At 35.0% G+C, this 27,886-nt stretch overlaps 1 protein-coding gene across 1 annotated transcript in view; it reads right to left on the reverse strand.

Moving 5' to 3' along the window:
* Positions 1 to 3,897: 3,897 nt before the first annotated feature.
* pde1cb (phosphodiesterase 1C, calmodulin-dependent b) overlaps positions 3,898 to 27,886 on the reverse strand; it is a 74,096-nt gene continuing 50,107 nt past the window's right edge. The window contains 10 exon segments of the mRNA XM_073848362.1: positions 3,898 to 8,298; positions 10,094 to 10,150; positions 10,300 to 10,509; positions 12,150 to 12,316; positions 12,997 to 13,111; positions 16,517 to 16,598; positions 19,012 to 19,132; positions 20,750 to 20,851; positions 22,629 to 22,757; positions 25,211 to 25,311. Of these exon segments, the coding sequence (XP_073704463.1) occupies positions 8,282 to 8,298; positions 10,094 to 10,150; positions 10,300 to 10,509; positions 12,150 to 12,316; positions 12,997 to 13,111; positions 16,517 to 16,598; positions 19,012 to 19,132; positions 20,750 to 20,851; positions 22,629 to 22,757; positions 25,211 to 25,311 (1,101 nt within the window). The 3' untranslated portion in view covers positions 3,898 to 8,281.

Genomic DNA, 27,886 nt, shown 5'->3' on the forward strand with positions numbered 1-27,886 from the left:
ATCTTCATGGAACATGATCTTTACTTAATATCATAATGAAAAGAAACATGTTTGGCTACTTATGACTGATTTTATGGTCCAGGACCACAAAACCAGTCTTAAGTCGCTGGGGTATACTTGTAGCAATAGCAAAAAATACATTGTATGGGTCAAAATTATTGATTTTTCTTTTATGCCAAAAATCATTAGAAAATGATGTAAAGATCATGTTCCATGAAGATTTTTTGTAAAATACCTACTGTAAATATATCAAAATGTAATTTTTGATTAGTTATATGCATTGTTAAGAACTTAATTTGGAGAACTTTAAAGGTGATTTTCTCAGTATTTAGATTTTTTTGCACCCTCAGATTCCAGATTTTCAAATAGACGTATCTCGGCCAAATATTGTCCTATCCAAACAAACCAAACATCAACAGAAAGCTTAATTATTGAACTTTCATATGATGTATACATCTCAGTTTTGTAAAATTTAACCTTATGACTGGTTTTGTGGTCCAGGGTCACATATATGATGGACTAGTCTTAAAGTAAAACTATTTAACTTGCTAACTGCACAAAAAGCACCTGTAGACCTCTGTTTCATGTTTCCGTTGATAGATACGATATGATGAGGACAGGAGTGCTAAACAGGCAGGGAACCAGGTAAACAATTTAACAAATATTCTATTTTGCAAAGCGAAAGTAAGCCATTTTCTTAATTCATTAGCTACTATACTTAAACAACTTACGTTAGAAGAAGAACAAAGTGCGGTAAACGCTAAAACTATTTACGCTACAAAGCAGTGTGTTTAAGAATACGCTAAAATATTAAAAATAACATAACAAATACCTGTTGGCAATAACAAGCAGTATTGCGGACTGTTGTTTGTACCGGAAGGGAGTGACACCGGAAGCCTCGCACATGATTTTATAAATGGCGGCGCCTGCGCAAAAAATTAATGAATGTTTGATTTAGAGTACAAATAAAATAAAGGCATACATAATAGCATGTTTCAAAATCATGGTACAGAATGATATCTTTTGTTTCTTACCCAGACGTCTGAGTTTGTAAGTTTAGTGCGCGAAAAGGACAGATAGCTTTACGTCAGCAATAAATGCACACCTTTCCACTGTAGTACAGGTTGTTCTTACTCACCGTTAAAAAACATAGTTTTTTAAAATTATATATATATATATATAGATGCACTGTTATTGTTATATCATGTCATATTAAATAATTGAATATGAATATAATTTATTATTATTTTATTCGACATCAAATTATTTTATTTTCGCTAGATTGTGAGTGACAGTAATATGAGCAGAACTCACTTATATCCCTGCCATTGCAAGATACATAATAAAGCAAGACATTTATCTGAAAGATGGAACAAGTAAAACATCTGACAAAATAAACGTTGCAAATGACATAGGCTACTGTTCAAAATGAACAAAACTAGTCAAAAAGTCTTTAAGCTGAAATGAGGAGGGAAACCTTGAAAGAAAGAAATATGTCTGTGTGACTCTGGACCACAAAACAAGTCTTAAGTAGCATATATTTGTAGACAAAAATACATTGTATAGGTCAAAATGATCGATTTTTGTTTTATGCCAAAAATCATTAGGATAGTAAGTAAAGATCATGTTTCATGAAGATATTTAGTACATTTCCAATCGTAAATATATTGTAGGCTATATAGCATTGCTAAGAACTTCATTTGGACAACTTTAAAGGCAATTTTCTCAAAATTGTGATTTTTTTGCACCCAGATTCCAGATTTCCAAATAGTTGCATCTCGGCCAAATATTGTCCTATTCTAACAAACCATCAGAGGAAAGCCGATTTATTCAACTTTCGGATGATGTATTCTCAATTTTAAAAAAAACTGACCCTTATGACTAGTTTTGTGGTATATTTATAGTGCAGATGACTTCATCTAATGCAAAGAAACGTCTTAGTGTCTGAATTATATGTTTGGTACAGTAATTCTCGACTATTTCCTTCATATAACAGTGCCACCTAGTGGCATATTTTCATTCAATGCTGCTAATACTAACAGAAAAGGATCCAAATGAAAATGTTGTCATTTACTCACCTAATAGTCCAAAAGTTTTCTTTCTTACTTGGAACACAAAGACAGAGGTTTAGCGTAATATTCATGCTGCTCTTCTTCATAAATTGAAAGGAGATACTGAATACCTTTTCGAATAAATCTGCCAGGATACAACTGCACAGAATAGTACTTTCATTACAGAAAATCAGTTCTCTCATAATAACAGTGACACCTAGTGGCAGATTTTTTTTGCAACCCTCACCTTTTAAGACAATATTAAAAATTTAAAAGGAATAGTTTATCCTAAAAGCTACATTCCTTATGATTTGCTTAACCTCAAGTCACCACATTTGACTTTGTTTCTTCTGTTGGAGAAATTTAGGAAGGTTCATGCTCCTCTTGTCCATACAATAAAAACACTAAGTGACTGTCAAGATTCAAAAGGACCAAACACACTATACAATCATATAATAGTCCACATGCACTATATTTCAAGTCTTCTAAATCTTTGGATGATGTACATATGCAAAAACATCTTGCCTTTTGCATTAAAAAAATGTAAGCCTAAATTTCTGACATATTTGTTTTAATTTAATATACAATATCCAAGAATTAATGTTATGCATACACTCTTAAAAATAAAGGTGCTTTAAAAGGAAGCGATGCCATAGAAGAACCATTTTTGGTTCTACAAATACAGTGCCTTGCAAAAGTATTTATATACCCCTTCATTTTTTTCACATTTTGTTTTGTTGCAGCATTATGTTAAACTGCTTTAAATTAGTTTTTCACCCACATCAATTTACACTCCATACACCATAATAATGACAGAGCAAAAACCAGATGTGCACATTTTACAAATTTATTAAAAATAAAACACTGAAATAAGTACATGGCATAAGTATTCATACCCTTAACTCAGTACATAGTTGAAGCACCTTTACAGCCTCAAGGCTGGCAGACATTTTCTAGAGTCCTAGTTGTTTCAATCGTCTTACATTATGGATAATGGAGGCTACACGCTTCTGTGAACCTTCAATGCAGCAGATTTTTTTCTGAACTCTTCCCTAGATCACTGCCTTAATGCAAGTCTGTCACTGAGCTCTACAGGCAGTTATCTTGACCTCAGGAATTGGTTTTTGCTCTGATATGCATTTTCAGCTGTTAGACCTTTTCTGAGAGGTGTGTGCCTTTCTAAATCATACTCATTCAAATGAATTTGCCACAGTTTAACTCCACTCGAAGTGTAGTGACATCTAGAAGCAATATGAATGCTCCTGAGCCAAATTTCGAGTGTCCCAGAAAAGGGTATGAATACTTATGCAACAGTTTTTTATTTGTAATACATTTGCACAAATGTTAAAAACCTTTTTTTTTTGCTTTGCCATTATGGAGTAGGGAGTGTAGATTGATGTGGGGGGAAAAAGTAGTTTAACATAAGGCAGCAACATAACAAAATGTGAAAAAAATGAAGGGGTATGAATAATTTTGCAAGGCACTGTAAGCATTCTGAAGAACCTTCTTTTGCCACAAAGAACCTTTTGTGAAACAGAAAGGTTCTTCAGATGTTAAAAGTTCTTAATGGAACCATTTAGCCATCTTCTATATCATCGTGAAGAACCTTTATTTTTAAGAGTGTAATTGTCAGTTGCACATTTACATTTAGACATTTAGCAGAATTCAAAGTCAGGATAACTGTATGCATACAATAAACTGAATGAGTTTTGAACAAACAATAACCAGAATTATATATTTATCATCACTAAGTCCATTTTTAACTGAATGAATTTAATGTTCACAATATACAGATTTATGCAGATTTACACAGATGTATTTATTCTAAGTAATTTTAATAAATGAATAATGAATATATGATTACTTAAATAAGTTAATAAACTATGCAAGAAATCTTACCTGTTTCTTATTCTGCTTCATTTATGTATGAATGACAATTATGCATCACATTACTTTTATTAGTTTATGTTTAAACTGTGTGATCCAAATGAATTGGTATTTAATATGCAATTCAAATATATAAATCTCACATTTAGGCCAATATGTGGCCCTGGACCACAAAACCAGTCATAAGGGTCAATTTTTTGAAACTGAGATTTACAGTATACATCATCTGAAAGCTGATAAATAAGCTTTTCATCAATGTATGGTTTGTTATGATAGGACAATATTTGGCAGAGATACAACTATCAGGAATCTGAGGGTGCAAGAAAATCTAAATATTGAGAAAATTGCCTTTAAAGTTGTTCAAATTAAGTTCTTAGCAATGCATATTACTAATCAAAAATTAAGTTTTAATATATTTATGGTAGGGAATTTTCAAAATATCTTCATGGAACATGATCTTTAATTAATAGCCTAATGATTTTTGGCATAAAAGAAAAATCGATAATTTTGATCCATACAGTGTATTTTTTTCTATTGCTACAAATATATCTGTTCTACTTGGTTTTGTGGTCCAGGGTCACATATATACATTTTCAATGTAGGTGTGCTGTACAAAAAATGTCATATGAGTTTGGAAAAGAAATGAGGGAGAGTAAATGATAACAATTCCTTTTTCTTCTCGAATCACACACACACTTGAGTCCCAAAAACAGCAGCACGTTTGTTCTGAGCCCTTTAAGTTGATGTTTATTGTGAATCACGCGTGTGCAGACACAGAGGATTTTATCTTGCTCTGCGTTCTGCTCGAAAACAAACATCATGGGGACGGCTAGACACTAAAGATCACAGTGTCAACTTTTACAAACTGAACAGCAGCTCTCACACACACACACACACTGTCTCGTACTCTCTCTCTCACACACACACACACACACACACACACACACACACACACACACACACACACACACACACACACACACACACACACACACACACACACACACACACACACACACACACACACACACACACACACAACATGCTGTAGCATCATTTAAGCACATGCCGTCACATTCATCTGCCCCATGACCTCTAGTAATAGTCTGAATCTACAGGAAGCTTTACTGTAAACCACAAGAAGGCAAACTAAATCATGTGACCTATGTAATGAAATTACAATTTGCTTCATTTCAGGAGAAATGCATATCCATTACTTACTCTTATTTTGCCAGGGTAAACAATGCTATTCATTTTGCGGTTTAAAAATATGGGGGGACAGGAGGGGAGAAGAAAAATAACTTTTGCATGATAACTCTGGTAAATAATATACAGAAATGAGATACAGTCTTGAATAAATTTTTACAGATTCTGTATAAATAAAATACAATTCAGAAGCTCACTTTACTCATCGGTCAGAAACGAACACATCCAGTCACACATTCCATCTCTGACTCACTTGTTCAGAAAAACAGCTCAGAGAAACCATATTTACAACAAAACTGATGAAACAAATAGAAGAAAATTAGTTCTTGAATGCTGAACATAATAATGGATGAACCTCAGAAAAACTGTCAAGAGCATATACAGGCCACATTTAACCCTGAAATCAGAAAGGAAGTAAATAAGAAGCTATATGAAGCATATTTAAGCTTATTATTTTCATTAAAAAATAGCCATATTTTTCAAGTGACACCTAGAAATAAATGAACAAAAATAATACATTTCAGAATTACTAGAATGTAAAAAACAATGATATAGTATTAAACTTGCAAAATCATTTGTGACCCTGGACCACAAAACCAGTCTTAAGTCGCTGGGGTATATTTGTAGCAATAGCCAAAAATACATTGAATGGGTCAAAATTTTAGATTTTTCTTTTATGCCAAAAATCATTAAGAAATTAAGTGAATATCATGTTCCATGAAGATTTTTTGTAAAATTCCTACTGTAAACATGTTAAAATGTAATTTTTGATTTGTAATATGCATTGTTAAGAACCTAATTTGGACAACTTTAAAGGTGATTTTCTCAGTCTTTTTGATTTTTTTGCATCCTCAGATTTCTGATTTCAAATAGATGTATCTCAGCCAAATATTGTCCTATCCTAACAAACCATACATCAATAGAAAACTTATTCATTGAGCTTTCATATGATGTATGAATCTCAGTTTTGTCAAATTTAACCTTATGACTGGTTTTGTGGTCCAGGGTCACATTTATAAAAGTTTACATACGCTTGATTCTCAATCCTAAGCAAATTCTTTGGTTTTTCAGCATTTTTGCATATATGAAGCCTTTCCAAAAATGACTGTATGATTTTAAGATCCACCTTTTCACACTGAGGACAACTGAGGGACTCATATACAACTATTACAGAAGGTTCAAATGCTCACTGATGCTCCAGAAAGAAACACAATGCATTAGAAGCCAGGGGTGAAAACTTTTGAACAGAATGAAGATGTGTACATTTTTCTTATTCTGCCTAAATATCATTCTTTCTTTTTTTTTTTTTTTCATTTAGTACTGCCCTTCAGAAGCTACAGAAGATACTTAGATGTTCCCCAGAAGATAAAATAAGTTAAATTTACCCATATCCTTAAACTTCAAAAGTTTTCATCCGGGGCTCTTAATGCTTGTTTCCTTCTGGAGCATCAAGGAGCTTTTGAACCTTATGCAAAAATGCAGAAAAACCAAAGAATTTGCGGGATCTGTTTTTTTTTTTTCTGAAGAACAACAGGCAGTTGAACTGTTCAGGACAAACAAGGGACACAATGAACAACTATCACTAAACAAAAAAACAGCTGTGGATCATTCAGGTAACAACACAGTATTAAGAATCAAGCGTGTGTAAACTTTTGAACCGGGTAACTTTTTTTTTTTTTTTTTAATAAATTTAACTATTTTCTCTTGTGGGCTATATGTAAACATCTTTTATGTGAAATATCTTATTCAGGTTGGTACTAAATAAAAAACAACATGCATTTTGTATGATCCCTCTTATTTTGCTAAAATAATTAACATTTTGCAGATTCTGCAAGGCGTATGTAAACTTTTGACTTCAACTGTATATATTTACATACATATAAAAGTTTAAGGTGAGTTCTTTGTTTAATAAATTAAACTTACATTCTGCAAAAATGCATTAAACTGATCGAAATGACAGAAAAGACAATTTCAAATAAATATTATTTCTGAAGGATTTCTGAAATGTCAAAAAAAAAATTTCAAAATGTCATTTTCTATTTGTTTATGTTTGATTTCGTGGTAAAACATGACCTGAATATGTTCTCTTCCGCTTTCTTGAGATTACCTGCTCAAAGGACAGAAAAAAGCTCATCACAAACCCCCCAGGAAACCAGTAAAAATGACATACGGCGTAATATCCAGGTATTGCAGAGCCAGCACAGTGATATGGTTATGACTTACACACTACTACGGTCAGTTATGAGACTTACATCGTCTACGAAGACTGCTAGTTTGTGAGTGAGCGTTTCCTGTAGAGGACGTCTCAGTTCGGTTCGCTTTCAGAAAGACTACAAGAAGAAAGGCATCCGAAGGTAAGCGAGAGAAGGAAAAATCTTAGGTTGAATCAGGCGTTTTCTACTCCACAGCTGCACACAGACGTGCTCGAATAGGAAATACTGCCACTTCGTACGGCTTTTCTCAAGTTATAAAAGCTCTCATCTAAACGCAGACAGTCATTTACAATAGTAATACATATACATATTCAGGGTTTCATATACGCAACCTCTATTAGCAGATGAATGCATCAGTCCATGTCAGGTAAAGCGCATTTAAAGCCGAATATTGTTCACAGGTGCAACTGCTGCTATGATTAGTTATTTACAGTTTACTGCAGGCCACATATTATATATTTAGATATATTTAGATAGAAATCACAGTTTGAGCTTTACACACATACCAAGTCATCCGACTGCAAGGCTGCTCAAATGCGGAAAAACATAGAAAGCATTTGAAATGGAGGTTTTAAAAAGAATCCTTACGTTCAATGGCATCGTTTCAGCCGCTGCATGCTTTTCTTAGTGATGCATCCATTGCACTCTAAAGGTTTGGGAAGAAAATGTGTTCTGCTTCTGTGCATAAAACAAACCAGACAGAAGCTGTTGTCTCTCGCCCCTTATGTCCTTCATCATTTAGAGAGATCAGTCTTATGAAAGTTTGGAAATAATGGCAGCTTTGGAGGGGATAGACGCCGAACACAAAGTGATGTAGGTGTCCTCAAGAGGGCGCCGTGGATCTTCAGATCTGAGCATTGTCCTGATGGCAAGTTCAACGCTCTGTGTCTGACATCGGACCGCAAGACGCCACTGGAAGTCACTCTAGGCTTTTGCAGTTTCTGTTAAAAGCAGATTGAGGATATGCAGATCAGCAGAAGATAGCAGCAGAGACGAAAAAGTCAAAAATGTCACACTAAATGTCATCGCATTAGATAGTAAATCACATCAAGTATCTCTATCTGCATGTCTTGAATGTTTCTGAACATGCATTTCTTCATTATTTTTGAAATCTTAATGTCTTTTGTTAACTGTCAAACGTCAATATTGGTGTTTTGGTGATTTTAGTGGACGTATGAATCTAGTTCATGTTAACTATAAACATGATCATCTAGCCACAAACAAATACAGATTTTTTCATTCTGAACAGACTACACTACCATTTAAAAGATGTTTTGATGTTTTTGAAAGATGTCTCTTATGTTCACAAAGATTGGATTCATTTCATGAAAAATACAGAAAAAACTTGTGATATTGTGAAATAATATTACAATTTAAAATAACTGTTTTCTGTTTTAATACATTGTAAAATGGAATTTATTCTTGTGATGCAAAGCTGAATTTTCAACATCATCAGTCTTTAGTGTCACATGATACTTCAGAAAACATTCTAATATGCGGACTTGAAACATTTATTATTACCAAAGCTTCATGTTTTTGTCAAAGTATTAGTTTTTCTTTTCAGAAATATTGGAGTTGATTAATATAAAGTTAAAAAACAGTAACAATATGTGACCCTGGACCACAAAAACAGTCTTAAGTAATACGGGTATATTTGTGGCAATAGTCAAAAATACATTGTATGGGTCAAAATGATCAATTTTTCTTTTTTGCCAAAAATCATTACGATATTAAGTAAAGATCATGTTCCATGAAGATATTTTGTAAATATCCTATCGTAAATATATTAAAAGTTAGTTTCTGATTAGTAATATGCATTGCTAAGAACATCATTTGGACAACTTTAAAGGCGATTTTCTGAATATTTAAATTTTTTGCACCCTCAGATTCCAGATTCTCAAATAGCTGCATCTCTGCCAAATATTGTCCTATCCTAACAAACCATACATCAATGGAAAGCTTATTCATTCAGCTTCTATTTATTCAGATATATAGTATATAGTCAGACGTATAAATCTCAATTAAAAAAAAAAAAGACTGTTTTTGTGGTCCAGGATCACATAAAGAAAACAATATAAATTTAACAGCATTTATTTAAAATTGCTAATGTCTTTACTGTCACTTGAATGCATATTTGCTGAATAATAGTATTTGTTCTTAAAATATTTATTTTTATTACTGGCCCCAAACTTTTAAACTGTAGTGTATCTTTAAACAAGCTTATTTTTGTGGAATGTTTTTCTGTCTTATAAAAAATGCCATTTGTTCTGATATTTCATAATACGATGCATGAAAGGAGAAATTCACTTCCAGAATTAAAATTTCCTAAAAATTAATTTACTCTCCCCCGTGTCATCCGAGATGTCTTTCTTGAGATGGAGTTTTTCATAAGATGAGCATTTGTGGTTAAAAAATGTAAATTTGTATTTTTTAAATTACCATTTGTTTCACTAGATAAGAACCTTATTTCTCGACTGGGATAGAGCCATTTGAAGCATTGATACATCCAACAACTTAACATCCACTATATGGAGAACAATCCTGGAATGTTTTCATCAAAAACCTTAATTTCTTTTCGACAGAAGAAAGAAAGACATGAAAGACATGGATCTTGGATGACATTGAGTAAATTATCAGGAAACCTTCTTTCTGGAAGGGAACCAGTCCTTTAAGCATCTTAATATGTTCTTGGTATCAAGGCAAAGAAGTCTTCTTTATAAATTAATGTTTGTTTACCATTAAGTGTTCTCTTATCCTCATCTGCTGGTGATTCTGCATCTTCAGACACTTCTCCTATTTACAGACATTAGATTATTAGATTAAAACACATCTCCTAGGTAGAACTCCTCTGATTATCCACCAGAGGGCAGTCATTACTAAAGGTTACTCTTGAGCAACATTAATTGAGCTGATGGTACCATTAAACCATTTAAACACAATACCATTCTGTATTTTCTGATGTGCCTCTTCATTCTTTGATTTATCATGAGGGCTTTCTTCTGGGGGTCCGTTTACCCCCCCTGGCTCTGGGTCGTCCTCTCCCACCCTGTCTTTCTTTGGTCCTGACAGCTCTGGGTCTTTTTTGCACTCATGGTTTTCTGCCGTTGCCTCCTGTTGTTCCTCCTGCTCTCGTTTGGCCTTCTCCTCCGTCTCTGATCGGAGACACAGAGGGAGGTGCATTATTCACTATTCGCTTGCTCTGAATGCATAAACTGTGAAAAATGCTTCAATTTGTGCGTCTGGTCTCAATATTTTCACACTTGAATTCAAACGGTGCATCCTGGGGAATTTTTTTTAACACTACTGAAGGAGTTTACACTCCTGAAACCTTAATATTTGTTTTCCTATCCAATCCAACTCTATTCAATCTTTTTAAAATTAAATCAGATCATGAAAAACTATTTTCTTTACAAAGTAATATTGTAAAATATTATTACAAATTAAAATTTATAATTAAAATTTTAAAATATAATTTATTTCTGTGGTGCAAAGCTGAATTTTCAGCATCATTACTTCAGTCTTCAAAACATTTTGTATTATTATCAATGTTGAAAACAAAAGTTGTTCTCTAAACTATGATACATTTGTTTTCGGGATTCTTTAATGCATAGAAACTTCAAAAGAACAGCATTTATTTAAAATAAATCTTTTGTCATGTAAACGTCTTTACTGTTACATACAATTTTTAAAGTGACCAGGTTCAAAAGTTTACACCCCCTTGATTCTTAATTCTTAATACTGTGTTGTTACCTGAATGATCCACAGCTGTGTTTTTCATTTAGTGATAGTTGTTCAACGGTCCCTTGTTTGTCCTGAACAGTTAAAACTGCCTGCTGTTCTTCAGAAAAATCCTTCAGGTCCCACAAATTCTTTGGTTTGTCAGCATTCTTGTGTATTTGAACCCTTTCCAACAATGACTGTATGATTTTGAGAATCATCTTTCTACAGTGAGGACAACTGAGGGACTCATATGCAACTATTACAGAAGGTTCAAACACTCACTGATGCTTCAGAAGAAAACACAATGCATAAAACTTTTTGAATTTGAAGACCAGGGTAAATTTAACTTATCTTGTCTTCTGGGAAACATGTAACTATCATCTGTAGCCTCCAAAGGGCAGTACTAAATGAAAAAATATAATGTTTAGGCAAAATAATAAAAATGTACGTCTCTTCATTCTGTGCAAAAGTTTTCACCCTCCCCAGCTCTTAAAGGTTGTATAAGCGATTTCAAGCCTGAAACATAAAGTGTCACATTCAGCTGACCTTTCTTCACGATCCGCTCGCTGCCTGCCCCATAAATTGGCTGTTAAAAAAAACTGCGTCTCTGTGGTCAGCCTAGGGTCCGAGATATGCCGAAAAAAACAATCGGTGCTACCAACCATTCCACAGAAAAACAAACAGTGTTCCAACCAATCACCATCAGGGGGTTGGTGTTGTGGACTTTCGTACTGGTGCAGGGATGTGAGGGAGGCAGAGCGAAAGTCCACAACACCAACCTCTTGAACAACCCTGCTGAAAAAATCAGCATATGCTGGTTAGGTATGTTTTGGTGCTGGGATGCTGGTTTTAGCTGGTTTATGCTGGTCCTTTGCTGGTTTATGCTGGTCATGTTGCTGGTCAAGGACCAGCATAAACCAGCAAAGGACCAGCATTAACCAGCAAAAGAACCAGCAAAGGACCAGCATAAACCAGCAAAGAACCAGCATAAACCAGCTAAAACCAGCATCCCAGCACCAAAACATACCTAACCAGCATATGCTGGTTTTTTCAGCAGGGAATCTTTTCCTACCTTTAGCTGCCTGTGTCTTCCACCGCTCTCTGTTCAGAAAAACCTCCTCATTCCAGATGGCCTTGAAGTTCTTCAGGTCCACAGTAAGCAGCGAGCAGTTATGAGATCCACTGCCATCAGAATCAGAGCTGTTCACACTGCTCCGCTTTGCATCTCCCGCAGTAATACTGTTTGAGAATGACGAGGAAAGAAGAACTGTTAACTCATCATAAATCACATTACAAATGCATCAGCAGCAATCACATCACATCCACTAAGCTTCCGTGACATCTCCACATCTACCTAAATTTCATTTAATACTCCATCTATCCACACGCTTCTGTTGTTTTCCTGCTCTGTTGATCATTAATATGCCGCAGCTGCTTTGTGTCCTTTCTGTGAACCTTTGATCTGTTTTAGTTTACTGTATATTCTAAACGGCAAGGATATAATTCAGTACTTTATATGCAGAAGATGCACTAATGCTCAGTCAGCAGCAGCATTTCAACTCCTACTTAGAAAATCCAAAGAAACTTGCAAACTAAAAAAGTGTTAAGGTGGAGTCAGCCTGACTTCTGTCTGATCTGATGGATGACTTTTTACTGAATTAAGAGTAAGAAACAGCAGTGCATTTAGCTGCATTCATTCTTTTTCTGTAAATGATGAAAATGAGGTATCTAAGCAGAAATTAATTTAATTTGCAGCCATGACCACAATAGCATCAGTGAAATGGGTTTTGATAAACAGACAAGCTTTGACACTAGGCACTATTATGGTGACCTAAGCACTAATTTCTTAGTCTTAATGTCCATTCATTATCTCTATTCCTGTACTAAAGAAGCAAAAGACGCAAGTCAGACTTCCAGACCTGCGGAAACCAGCCAGGCCTGAACTTGTGGCCTCTTCGATGAGTGGTGTGACGATCTTCTCGGTCATGTCCGTCAGAACCGTGAACGTGGGAACAACGATGAAGTCAATAAAACCTGCAGGAAATGATAAAAAATACTTTTTTTGCACTGAGCCCATATGCATGTGATATTCAATAAAAAACTATGCGTTTCAGTTACTGCAAGTTTAAAGGGGTCATATGATGCGATTTCATGTTTTCCTTTGTCTTTGAAGTGTTACAAGCTGTTCGTGCATATCTAAGATCTGTAAAGTCACAAAGAATAAAGTCTCAAACCCAAAGAGATATTCTTTATAAAAGTTAATAGAGCTGTTGTAATGACTGTTATAATTTTTTGGTGTTAATTTTTTATTTTATTTTACAGAAACAGTAAAATTACAATACTAACATTTATGAATGTTGACTTTTATTTTGGTGGAAGCCTGCAAAAAGACCTCAGTACTACTTTTTGCTGACAGCAGCAGATTTATGAATGATTCTCATCGTGCAGATTTTCTTTGCGCTTTAGACTTTGAACCCTGGCTAACGAGCATAACATTCTGTAGTTTATTTACTAATGGTTTAAGGCTATTTTGCGATTTCAGTCATCATACAGTAACCAGCAACAATCACCCCTTTCTCTTCTCATGGATGACATACGATGCGATACCAAACAGTCTTGTGCTGTCGGTGCTTGGAATGATTTTTGCGTCTTTCTCGGACAGTTTTAAATGCATCCACACTGCCGACATGTTTGCTGCATTAGTGCGCGTCTCCATTTGATTGTGTCACGTCATTGTTCGGTATTAATTTACTCTGCCTTTTCGCTTATTCGGCCAAATACCGAAAGAACTGGCCGAATAATTTTGGTCGCCGGACATTCGGTGCATCCCTATTGTTGTTGCTCCTTTCTGCCCTGCCTTTCTGAAATGTGTATATTTTTTACAAAGCTTATCGTTCTGAAAAGCGGAGTGTGCTTTGATTGGCCAGCTATCCAGTGCGTTGTGATTGGCCAAATACCTCAAACATGTGACGAAAATGTTACGCCCCTTACCATATTTTGTGTCCTGGCGCAACGAGACAAAGACAATAAAACCCATTATAAACGATGCATTTGTTGTGTTGCACCGCAGGGGTGATACAATGTAAACACAAAACCATGTCTGCATTTGTGATCATAGAAACGACAAACAAGTGCTACTATACACTACTAAAAACTCACGTTTAAATAGTCAGTAGCAAATTCTTTAAATATGAAAATATACTTGCAGGCTGTGAGTCAAAAGCACCAGACTGTCCTTGCAAAGTTGGAAGGACAGCAAACTCTCCCAAGTTCAGGAAACAGTGCTTCATAAAATGCGCTGCACGCACTCAAATATTTGGGTTGTACTGTTCTGGAACAGTTTTTAACCTCTGATTTCTAGTCGTGTCCTCTTTTAGAAGCCCAAAGTAAGTAGCAACAATACTATAGCAAGAATAAAAGTTACGCCTTCTTTCTTTGCGTATACATTTGGGCGGTGTTATGCAAATCTTCCCACACAGTGACGTAGATTTGTTGGGGCGTGTTATAAATGAGGCATTTTTGGAGTCTCTAACATTCTCCTTCGCTCAGCAAGGCTGCATTTATTTGTACATTAAAAACTAGGGATGTACCGAATCCAGGATTCGGATTCGGATTCGGCCGAATCCTGGGCTTTTTGACGGGGTTCGGTTTCGGCCGAACCTTAGATTTATTTTCCACCGAAACCGAACCCTAGACTTGCACTACGACGTCACACGGCCGTTGATTACGTGGAGGTGTTTACATAGGACCCGTTCGAATGTAGTAGGCTGTAAGAATCTGAAAATGGAACTCGTAAGCAAAAAAAGTTTTGTTTGGCAGTACTTTCAACCAAAAGAAGGCGATTCAAGTCGAGCTTTATGTTCAATTTGCAATGCCAATTTGTCTCGTGGTGGCAAGGACCCTAAGCAGTACACAACATCGCCGATGTTAAAACATTTGCGTCTAAAACATCCAAAAGAATACGAGTTGTGCATGAAGGAATCTACAGACAGCAGCCAAAATGCAGCAACTTCAGGTACGGCAGCTGGACAGTCACAGCTAAAAACGTGTGATTAAGGATGCGAGTAGGATTCGGTATTCGGTTTCGGATTCGGCCGAATCTTAAACAGTGGATTCGGTATTCGGCCGAACCCCAAAAATCTGGATTCGGTGCATCCCTATTAAAAACACATGCCTGATTCGAGAAGGGGGTCTTAAAAATGGCCAAAGAATATTATTTTACTAACTTATTAATTTTAAGTTAAATTGTGCTTTGTTGGTGGGCTATAATGTTTACTAGAATGTTAAAAATGTTCAGTGTTAAATAAATATTTTTAAATGGTTGTTTTGTAATAGTTTTTTTCTTTGAAAAGCAAGACAAAATTTTTTTGCTATTTAATTTATTCAATGGTGAAAGAAATTGGCAAAATACATAGGGGGAAAACCGTGTTCGGTAAAATAATATTCTTTTTGGCAACATCATATGGCCCTTTTAAAGCTGAAATGTGTGTGGGGGGGGTTTTCCCGTTCCAACTTAAAATGAACCTAAAATGAACCATAAATGAAAACTTGCTGAAAATGTATTCACCCTCAGCAAATTTGATCTTGGAAACAGATTTGGAAAAATAGCATTACATCACTTGCTCACCAATGGATCTTCTGGAGTGAATGGGTGGCGTCAGAATGAGAGTCCAAACAGCTGATAAAAACACCACAATAATCCACAAGTAATCCACACTACACCAGTCCATCAATTAACATCTTGTGAAGCGAAAAAAGATGCATGCTTGTAAGAAACAAATCTATCACTTAGACATTTTTAACTTCAAACTGTTGCTTCAGGCTAAAATTCAGTCTCCTCCATCCATAATATTGCTTTCTCCAGTGAAAAAAGTTGTGTTGCGTGAATCAGGAGCGAAATATGAACATATCAAGCACAGCTTACAAGTGATAAACAGTCCAAAACATTTGTAAATAAATATTTTGGGTCGATTTTGATGTGAGAGGACAAAAGGCGATTGACTTTTCCACTTGAACTCATATTTTGTCCAGAAGTGAGGGTTAAACCATTTTAATGATGGATTTGTTTATCACGATCATGAAGCTTTTTATCTCACAAGATATTAAAGTGGTGTGGATTACTTGTGGATTATTGCTATGTTTTTATCAGCTGTTTGGACTCTCATTCTGACAGCACCCATTCACTGCAGATGATCAACTGGTCAGCAAGTGATGTACTGTAATGCTAAATGTATCCAAATCTATTTAGATGAGGAAACAAAGTCATCTACATATTAGATGGCCAGAGGGTGAGTGCTTCGGCTAATTTTCAGTTTTGGGTGAACTATACCTTCAAAGTAAGTATTACAATTTTGTGTTATTCATAACTTTGCAAATGCAATATTGCAATTTTAGTGTAAGCATTTATGTCTTCAAGCTATGCGTGCTTGTGACACTTACCAATCTGGGACTGAGCCACCATAGTGGACTTACGGTCGCACAGAGGTGAGAAAGGTAGACCAAGTTCTGCCTCCTTATCTCCCTGCAAATAAATAACACATCATTCAGCTGCATTAGTATGAGAATACATAACATTGCATTGTATCACTTAGGCATTTTTAAATATATAGCACAGTTATTAATATCTGACCCTGGACCACAAAACCAGTCTTAAGTAGGACAGGTATATTTGTAGCAATAGCCAAAAATACAATAATATTTAATATTTTCATTTTTAATATTTAGATTTTTTTGCACCCTCAAATTCCAGATTTTCAAATAGTTCTCAGCCAAATACTGTCCTATTCTAACCATACATCAATTTAAAACTTATTCAGCTATATGCATGTATTTAGATGTATAAATCTCAATTAAAAAAAAAATGACCCTTATGACTGGTTTTGTGGCTTATGAAATATCACAGTTGGACAGTTGCTGCACTGGATCTGGTTCATAAAGAGATTTGTTTCGTATATGAAATATTCACAAACATTTCTTGAAGGCAGACCAAAATAAACTGTCACGCTTTTATGTTGGGCCTGTCACGATTGATCTGCCTCCTGGAGTGTTCAGTTGCTGGAACAATACTAGACACTTACAGGAATAGCTCCAGTCCTCTAATCTGTCAATCAATCAAAGCATATTAATGTAGCCCACTCCATGGAGAATAGAGCTGTGAATGCGCTTTATAACAGTCACTTTAGTAGCCGATAAACAGACACATGACGGGTAAGAACAGGAGGTAATACAGAGCAAGCAATTCCCTTCCATTGTTCACTACACAAAGAAACAGAAACAGGAGGAGTCCATTAGTGAATTGGGCCTGTGTTGACAAATCGATAACGTTCAGCCAAAAATATCAATATGTACGTATATATATGCTGTTGAAGCCAAAAGTTTATTATTTTACCAAATAAGAGGGATCATACAAAATGCATGCTATTTTTTATTTAGTACTTACCTGAATTACATATTTCACATAAAAGATGTTTACATACATTGACTTTATAAAAATTACCCCATTTAAATTTTACATATTGGTTCTTAATACTGTGTTGTTACCTAATGATCCACAGCTTTGTTTTTTTGTTTAGTGATAGTTGTTAATAAGTCTTTGTTTGTCCTGAACAGTTAAACTGCCTGCTGTTCTTCAGAAAAATCCTTCAGATCCCACAAATTCTTTGGTTTTCCAGGATTTTTGTGTAGTTGAACCCTCTCCAACAATGACTGTATGATTTTGAGATCAATCTTATCACACTGAGGACAACTGAGGGACTCATATGCAACTATTACAGAAGGTTAAAACACTCACTGATGCTCCAGAAGGAAAAACCATGCATTAAGAGACGGGGGGGATGTGAAGATCAGGGTAAATTTAACTTACGGCTTATTTTGTCTTCTGGGAAACATGTAACTATCTTCTGTTGCTTCTGTTGCTTCTGAAGGGCAGTACTAATTGGAAAAATTATATTTAGGCAAAATAAGCAAAATGTACACATCTTCATTCTGCTCAAAAGTTTTCACCCTCCCAGCTCTTAATGCATGTTTTTTTTTCCCTTCTGAAGCATCAGTGAGCATTTGAACCTTCTGTAATAGTTGCATATGAGTCCCTCAGCTGTCCTTCCTGCAGGATTTTTTTGTAAGAGCAGTGTGAAAAGATGCATCTCAAAATCATACAGTCATTGTAGGAAAGGGTTCAAATACACAAAAATGCTTTGTGGGACCCGAAGGATTTTTCTGAACAACAGCATGCTGTTCAGGACAAACAAGGCACTCATGAACAACTATCACTAAAGAAAAACAAAGCTGTGGATAATTCAGGTAACAACACAGTATTAAGAATCAAGTATATGTAAACTTTTGAACAGGGTCATTTGTATAAATGCAACTATTATTTTCTCTTGTGGACTAAATGTAAACACCTTTTATGTGAAATATCTTATTCAGGTCAGGACTAAATAAAAAATAAAAAACATGCATTTTTCCTTGTTTTAAGCAAAAATCAGACAGAATTTAGTGAGGGTTTCACATAAATACACAATCATGCCATGTAATATGAGTAATATTACGGAATACATGTGTATGACATTTCTGTGATGTTTGAAAGAAAATCAACGTGCTGTTCACACTGATAAGTCAAATAATGGTGCCAAAGTTTAATTTCGGGACCTGCTTTCGATAGGGCTGTGAAAGCCAGCTATTTTCAGAGGTTTATGTTCAGGTGTAAACAAGCTCGAATGACACGCTTCTCCACATGCTCTCGTTTCTGTGGCCCGTGATAATCCTCGCGCAGGCTTACGTGTGATTGGACGAAAGGGCAATCAGGAGAGAACAGGAAGAGAACCGAGAGAGGATTAAAATACATAGAAGAGGTGAGATTTTTCTTGCTGTGCTTTGCTCGTCTCACAGACGTAAACACTCATCAAACACGTCTAAAGAACAAACGCGCATCAAACCTGTCGGAAGAACTCCTCCAGCAGTGACGTAGTCCAGCGGTGGTGTAGATCCCAGTTCTTGGCTGGATGACTGATGTCGGCCGTGTGTAATAGCAGAGACAGAGCCTTGGGTTTGTCAATTCTGGGTGAGGAAAACACACACCAATACTACTAATAAATATGTGTTTGTTCTAACACATTACCATGAAATTTAAAGGAGAGCATATAATATAATATAATATAATATAATATAATATAATATAATATAATATAATATAATATAATATAATATAATATAATATAATATAATACACTGTCAGGCAGAAGTTTTTGAACAGTAAGATTTTCGATGTTTTTTTCAAAGTCTCTTTTGCTCACAAAGCCTGCATTTATTTGATCCGAAGTACAGCAAAAATAGCTAAAATGTAAAATATTTTTACCATTTAAAATAATGGTTTCCTATTATAATATATTTTAAAATGTATTTATTCCTGTGATTTCAAATCTGAATTGTTTAGCATCAGTCACATGATCCTTCAGAAAGCATTCTAATATTCAGATTTGATGCTCAAAAACTATTTATTATTATTATTATGTTGAAAACAACTGAGTAGATTTTTTTCAGGTTTCTTTGGTGAATAGAAAGTTCAGTAAACAGTATTTATCTGAAATAGAAATCTTTTGTAACTTGTGATTTATTTAAAGCATCCTCACTAAATAAAAGTATTAATTTCCATACCCCCCTCCATTAAAAATTTTACTGTTCAAAAACTTTTGACTGATATAATATAATATAATATAATATAACATAGACATTGTTTATTACTAAAATTTAAGACATAGATATCACTTATACAGACATTTTTACCAATTTTATTAAAAAACTAAATCATAAGACTTAGCTAATTTCCTTGCATTTCAGATGTTCCTTTCATAAAAAACATCTAATTATGCTCAGATTTGCCAAAATAAGAAAGCCTGCAATCTCAATAAGTACTTCTCAATAAGAATGTCTCATCAAATTAATTCAGTTAAGCTGCATTCTCCAAAGAAACAGTAGAAGAAGCAGAAACATCAATCTTGCTAAATAAAAGTATTTCAAAATGTATTTATTTTTGCTGTACTTTGCATCTAATAAATGCAGGCTTGGTGAGCAGAAGACAATTATTTAAAAGACATCAAAAATATGACTGTTCAAAAACTTTTGACTGGAATAACAGAATAGAATAGAATAGAATAGAATAGAATAGAATAGAATAGAATAGAATAGAATAGAATAGAAAGCATTGTTTATTACTAGACATAAATACCACTTATATAGACATTTTATCTATTTTATATAAAAAAAAAATCTTTTAAGACTTTTATGTAATTTCCTTGCATTTCAGATGTTCCTTCCGTGAAAAAAACCAAAGTGATCTCAGTTTCAGAAAATACCATAAAAACATCTAATTGTGCTCAGATATGCCAAAACAAGAAAGCCTGCAATTTCAATAAGTACTTCTCAATAAGAATTTCTCATCAAATTAATTCAGTGAAGCTGCATTCGTTTTATTTTATTGTTTCATTTGTCTATTTTTATTTCTCCAAAGGAACAGTAGAAGAAGCATCTTGAGAAGCATCAATCTCCATCAAGTCTCTTCAGCTATGAAAGAGCAAACTCCAAGCAATAACATCTGGCTCTGGGGAGACGCAGACGAGGCAGAAGGCGACAGACAACAGTTAAGCAGGTCTGATGTTTGCTGTAAAGGTTTCTCACCCCTCGGGCTGCTGGAGGAAATTCTTCATGGCTTTGACCTGCTGGAAGTGGCAGGACATGTCAGTGGCCAAAACCATCTCGACCACAAGCGCCCTGAGCTCTCTGAAAACACAAGCACACAAAACAACTGCACTGAACTTCCTCACCAGAGAAAATAATTGTGTTCCGCTTCAAAGTCTGAGGATAACACCTTTCCGTATTGCAGTAAAACTTCATTAGGCTTCCTTTCTCTTTTGTGTTTAGTTGAGAACAGCACAGCGAGAAGTGGGGTAAAAACACTTCTTTCAGCATTTTTGGCTAGGTGTTTCGTCAACTATAAGCACTTTGGCCCTTAAAAATGTATCCTGATTTTTAGTTTCCTTTGCACATCATGTTGTATATGTGCTGCAATTTACAGTTGAAAGCAAAAGTTTACATACACCTTGCAGAATCTGCAAAATGTGAATTACTTTACTAAAATAAGAGGGTTCTTACAAAATGCATGTTACTTTTAATTTAGTACTGACCTGAATATTTCACATAAAAGACGTTTACATATAGTGCACAAGAGAAAATAATTTAGTTGAATTTATAAAAATGACCCCGTTCAAAAGTTTACATACACTTGATTCTTGATACTGTGTTATTACCTAAATGATTCACAGCTGTGGGTTTTTTTTTAGTTTAGCGATAGTTGTTCACAAGTCCCTTGTTTATCCTGAACAGTTAAACTGCCTGCTGTTCTTCAGAAAAGTCCTTTAGCAAATTCTTTGGTTTTTCAGCATTTTTGTGTATTTGAAGCCTTTCCACCCTGGTGAAAAAACCAGCTAAAACCAGCCTAGGCTGGTTGGCTGGTTTTAGCTGGTCAACCAGCCTGGTTTTAGCTGGTCATAGCTGGAAGGCAGGCTGGTTTTAGAGGGGTTTTGGCCACTTTTCCAGCCTGGCCAGGCTGGGAGACCAGCTAAAACCAGCTACTTCCAGCTTAAACCAGGGCAGCAATGACTGTATAATTTCGAGATCCATCTTTTCACACTGAGGACAACTGAGGGACTCATATGCAACTATTACAGAAGGTTCAAACACTCACTGATGTTTCAGGAAGAAAAATAATGCATTAAGAGCCAGGGGTGAAAACTTTTGAACAGAATGAAGATGTGTACATTTTACTTATTTTGCCTAAATATTGTATTTGTTTCATGTAATACTGCCCTTCAGAAGCTACAGTGGATACTTACATGTTTGCCAGAAGACAAAATAAGTTTACCCTGATTTTCAAATTAAAAAAGTTTTCAGACCCCAGTGTTTGAACCTTCTATAATAGTTGCCCTCACTTGTCCTCAGTGTGAAAAGATGGATCTCAAAATCATACAGTCATTGTAGGAAAGCGTTGAAATAAACAAAAATGCTGAAAAACCAAAGAATTTGTGGGACCTGAAGGATTTTTCTGAAGAACAGCAGGCAGTTTAATTGTTCCGGACAAACAAGAGACTCATGAACATCTATCACTAAACAAAAAAAACACAGCTGTGAACAACACAGTATTAAGAATTAAGTGTATGTAAACTTTTGAACATGGTCATTTTTATAAATTCTCCTGTTGATTATATATAAATGTCTTTTAGGTGAAGTATCTTATTCAGGTCAGTACTAAAAAAACAATAACATGCATTTTGTATGATCCCTCTTATTTTGATCAAATAATTCACATTTTGCAGATTCTGCAAGCTGTACGTAAACTTTTGGGACAAGAAATGTAAATACAAGTCATTTAACAATACATAAAAAAGCCAAAATCTATTAGTTTGAATAAAAATGAACCCTGATACGCAAAAGTACCAAGGAAACCAAAGAAGTGAGACAATGGTAATGATTAGATGATGGATGTGAAACCCTACTGTACCTCCAGTCATCTTTGGAGAGGTTGTACAGGATGTTCATCTCATCGTCATCCTGAAGCAGCCGATATGCCGCGCTGACGTGATGACTTTCCAGCACAGAGCGGTCGTTGTACAGGATGGCTGTGTCCGACCTGCAGGAATCAATGAAAACTCAATACATAGCTTTTTCTAGAGAACTTACTATGATTTATATTTTGCATTTCGGTAGTAGTGAAATGGGGGAAGCAACAAAAAAACATTCTATTCTGCAAAAATATATAAAAATATGTATCACTGATTCCACATAAACATGAAGCAGCACAAATGTTTTTAACAATGATAATGTTTCTTGAGCAGCAAATGAGCATATTAGAATGAGTTCTGAAGGATCATGTGAGTAATGATGCTGAAAATTCAGCTTTGCATCACAGGAATAAATTACATTTTAAAGGGGTCATCGGACGCAGAACTCACTTTTACATGTTTGCACATTAATGTGTGTTGGCAGTTTGTGTACACAACCCCCCTACAATAATAAAAATTCACCCAGTGGTATTTTTTTCATCTTTAAAAGTAAAATCCCCTTTTTAATATCAGGTCATTCTCAGCTTCTTGTCAGTGTCAGGCCGGTCCTACGATAGTTGATTGACATGAGCGTCTTACTTTAGACCCGCCCTCACAGAGCTGAAACAGTCCACCTCCGATCACCATTGTGTCGACTCAGGTGCAGAGGAAAACAAGAAGGTCTCAGATTGAGCAATTGAGGTGTTCTGTTGTTGGATATAATAATGAACATAGCAGTCGTCGTTTACTCCCAACATCTGTATTTGAAAGGAAAGCGCCCATCCCGATCTACAGATGCATCTATGTTCATGCAAATCATTCGTGATGCAGCTTCACCCACAGCAGAAGTGAGTATAAGGGTTTTTTATGCATCTTTGCAAATGGCCTTTCTTAATAATGTGTTGGTTAGCAAGTTTCGTTGCTAAATGTGGCTAAAGTAAACATAACGGCTCGTCATCCCACTGCAGAGAGGGGCGGGGCAACCAGAGCTCATTAGCATTTAAAGAAACATGCAACAGAATAGCTCGCTCTACAAAGGGCTGATTTTGACAAGGTAAAAAGAATGTTCTTTACATTACCATTGACTATTTTAAAGGGGTCACCAAATGCACATTTTCCAGTTCATATTATTATTTTGGGTCTTAATGAAAAGTCTATAATATACTTTGGTAAAAAAAAATTCTCAATAGTAGTTTAAAAAAACACCATTTTACCTTGTCAAAATCAGCTCTGCAAAAAATCAACTCATTTTATTGCATGGTCCTTTAAATGCAAATGAGCTCTGCTCGCCCCGCCCCTCTCTGCTGTGGGATTATGAGCCGTAATGTTTACTTCAGCCGTGTTCCCTGCTGAAAAAAACAGCATATGCTGGTTAGGTATGTTTTGGTGCTGGGATGCTGGTTTTAGCTGGTTTATGCTGGTCCTTTGATGGCTAATGCTGGTCATGTTGCTGGTCAAGGACCAGCATAAACCAGCAAATGACCAGCATAAACCAGCTAAAACCAGCATCCCAGCAACAAAACATACCTAACCAGCATATGCTGTTTTTTTCTGCAGTGTTTAACCACGTTTAGCCGCATTTAGCCACATTTAGCCACGTTTAGGGCTAACAAGCCAACAAGCACATTATTAAGAAAGGCTGTTTGCAAAGATGCATAAAAAACCTTTATACTCACTTCTGCTGTGGGTGAAGCTCCATCAGGAACGATTTGCACGAACATAAATGCACATGTAGATCGGAATCGGTGCTTTCCGTTTAAAAACGAAAGTAACGTTATCCTCTGCGTCTTTAGCAGCTCAGATGTTGGGAGTAAATGACTACTGATATGTCCATTATTACATCCAACAACAGAACACATCAATCGCTCAATCTGAGACATTCTTGTCTTTCCCCTGCACCTGAGTCACACAATGGCAATCGGAGTTGGGCTGTTTTTAGCTCGGTGATGGCGGGTCTAAGGTAAGGTGCTCATGTCAATCAAGAAGCAGAGAATGACCTGATATTAAAAAGGGGATTTTACTTTTAAAGATGAAAAAAAAATAACACTGGGTGGATTTTTATCACTGTAGGGTGGTTGTGTACACAAACTGCCAACACACATTAATGTTCAAACAACATGTGAGTTTTGCATCCGATGACCCCTTTAACCAAATTTATAGACTTCTCATTAAGACCCTAAAGAATCATATAAACTTGTGGAAAACGGGCATCCGATGACCCCTTTTAAAAATAAATTACAACAGAAAATGGTTATTTTAATTGATAATAATATTACTGTTTTTACTGTGTTTTAAAACCAAATAAATGCAGCCTTAGGAAGCATAAGAGAGATGAAAAACCTCAAACTTTTGAACAGGTTTATAGAAATAGACCTACAAAGCCAATGTTTTACTCTCATTTCCCAATTCTTCTCAGGTCAGGTTTTGGTCAGAAACGCCCTTGTAGTTTCTTTTAGCCAGTTGAGGTGTTGTGGCTGCGGGCTGTGTGTTTGTCAGTGTAGGAGTCTGATGGATGACTCACCCAGCGGCTCTCATGCGTTACCTGGTCTGGATGTGGAAGTTGTTTGTGGTCCCAGTGTGTTCGTAGTCGTGGATAGCAGCAGCGAAAAGCATTGCAAAAATCTCCAACTCCGTCATCCAGTGCTGGAGAGGTAAATCAACATCACACATGAGAGAGATCTTTAACATGACATTTATTTCTTCATAACGGCAATGAAGTTAAATTGGGAGCAGTAATCCAAGTAATCTAATGTGTTTCCTTTATACTGTAGTTTCAGAAGAGATCTCAATTACTGTGTTCAGATATGCCATACTAAAGTGTTAAAAATCTACCACTATCAGCTCTATAGACTTACTTTATGATAATTATTGACTATCCTCCTGAAGAATTTTAGAAGAAATATATGACAAGGTTAATATTTACTATTAATAATGCATAACTGACAAAACAACAACATGGTTAAATGGAGAACAGAGTCCTCTGCCTAAATTACTAAAAAAAAAAACAGTAATCTCAGAAAAGGTCTAAATAATGTCTCAAGCTGTGCTCAAGTCTACAAAGACCTAAATATGAACCCAAGATATTTCCGCTACATTTAGCTCTGTCCTTTGACAACTATTGACTCGTGACTACTTTTATTTGTCCTTAAGAATTTTAGAAGACACATCTGAGACAAAGTTGATATTTCAATTAAACATGACTGAGAACTGTTAAGACAACTATTGACTTATTTTTGTCTATTTTTTATTTCTCTCAAATAATTAAAGCAAATATTTAAATAAAGCATGAATGAGAACCTAATAAAACCTGTACTTTGGAAATAAAATAAAATAATTAAATTAAAATGTGCTTTTAACATTGTCAAGATGATTAACACCGTATCTGCATTGAGAGCGAGTGAACTTTTTTAAAAAAGTTTTTTAAAAAGTTTTTATTAAAAACTGTTTTGGTAATTGATTTAAAGCTAAAATAAAAAAAAATAACATTAGACGAAAAATTTAAAAATATATAATAAAATTAATTATGTGGTTTCAAACTAAAATGCATCTCTATATACTTACTTTATGACAATTATTGGCTTATCTTTGTTCATTTTTAAGACAATATTTAAATAAAACATGACTGAAAACTCAAAGTCTGTACTTTGCAAAATAAAAAAAAAAAATAAATAAATAAAATAAAATAAAAATGTGGTTTTAAACTAAAATTCATCTGTATACAATTATTTTATGACAACTATTGACTTATTTTTGTCTATTTTTATTTCTCCCAAAGAATTTAAGACAATATTTAAAACAAGACTGAGAACCTAATAAAATTTGTACTTTTTCTAAAACAAAATAATGTGGTTTCAAACTAAAATGAATCTCTATACACTTTCTTAATGACAACTATTGACTAATCTTTGTCTATTTTTATTTCTCCCAAAGAATTTAAAACATAAAACATGACTGAGAACTCAAAATCTGTACTCTGAAGCAATGCGATGCATAAAATTTAAATGCAATAAAATAACAAAAAATTCTGTGGTTTCAAACTAGAAAAAACTAAATCACAGAATCAATGGCAGGTGAATAATGAACATATTTAGAGCTTGACAGACAAGCTCTAAAGCATGCCGAGCTCTCAGCCTCTTGCTGCATTCCCGCAGGACTTCATCTTAATATTTAATCACCTATTAGAAAGACTCAAGTTCATTTCACTTTAGTGTAAAATGACACCATCTCACCTCATTTGTCTGGAGTCACACGTGCAGAACCAACACTGAAGTGCATTGTGATGAGAGAAGAGTCTCTGTGAGCAAGCATTAATTGTATTGTAATGACTAGTCAGACGGAAGATAAAGCGATTTGGGTCAATGACATGTTAAGACTCTTATGAGTAAACGGCAAGAGGATTCTCTCTCTGCTTCCCTTCAGGAACCGCTGCTTTATGATTGGCCTGATGATTGTTCATTAAAAAGCTTAAGGTGTATGTGTGTGTGTTTGTCAGCAGAGTTAATGATTACGCCACTGGGTTTCTGCGCTGTTACTCTTGAGTTTGTGCCCACAGGCTTCGACATGTTGTCACAGTAACATTATCAAGATGATTAACACCGTATCTGCATTGAGAGCGAGTGGAACAACGCAACATTAGATCATTATAATCAACAAGCCGGTCTATGCAGCAAGAGCGCGGCGTGAAGCGTTGAGAATGAAAGCTAGCAATTGAGTGCTGCTGTATTGCGCCGCTGTAAACATGAGATAAGAGTTTACACAACCCTGGTATTGTTAACTTAAAGTGTTAGAAACAGTTTTGGTAACTGATTTAAAGCTAAAATAAAAAAATAAATATTAGACGAAAAATGTTAACAAATATAATAAAATAAATTATGTGGTTTGAAAGTAAAATTTATCTCTATACACTTATTTTTTTTGACAATTATTGGCTTATCTTTGTCCATTTTTATTTCTCCCAAGGAATTTAAGACAATATTTAAATAAAACATGACTGAGAACTCAAAGTCTGTACTTTGCAAAACAAAATAAAACAAAATAAAATAAAATAAAATAATAAATTCTTACAACTATAGCTGAAATAAATTATACTGTACTCTAGACACTACCAAACAACAAAAGTACAGAAACTTACTAAAACTTAAACTAAAATGAAAATGAAAACATTAAAAAAACAAGAAAAGACAGTATATAATATATATATATATATATATATATATAT

Source organism: Garra rufa, chromosome 10, assembly GCF_049309525.1.
Source record: "Garra rufa chromosome 10, GarRuf1.0, whole genome shotgun sequence".
NCBI lineage: Eukaryota > Metazoa > Chordata > Actinopteri > Cypriniformes > Cyprinidae > Garra > Garra rufa.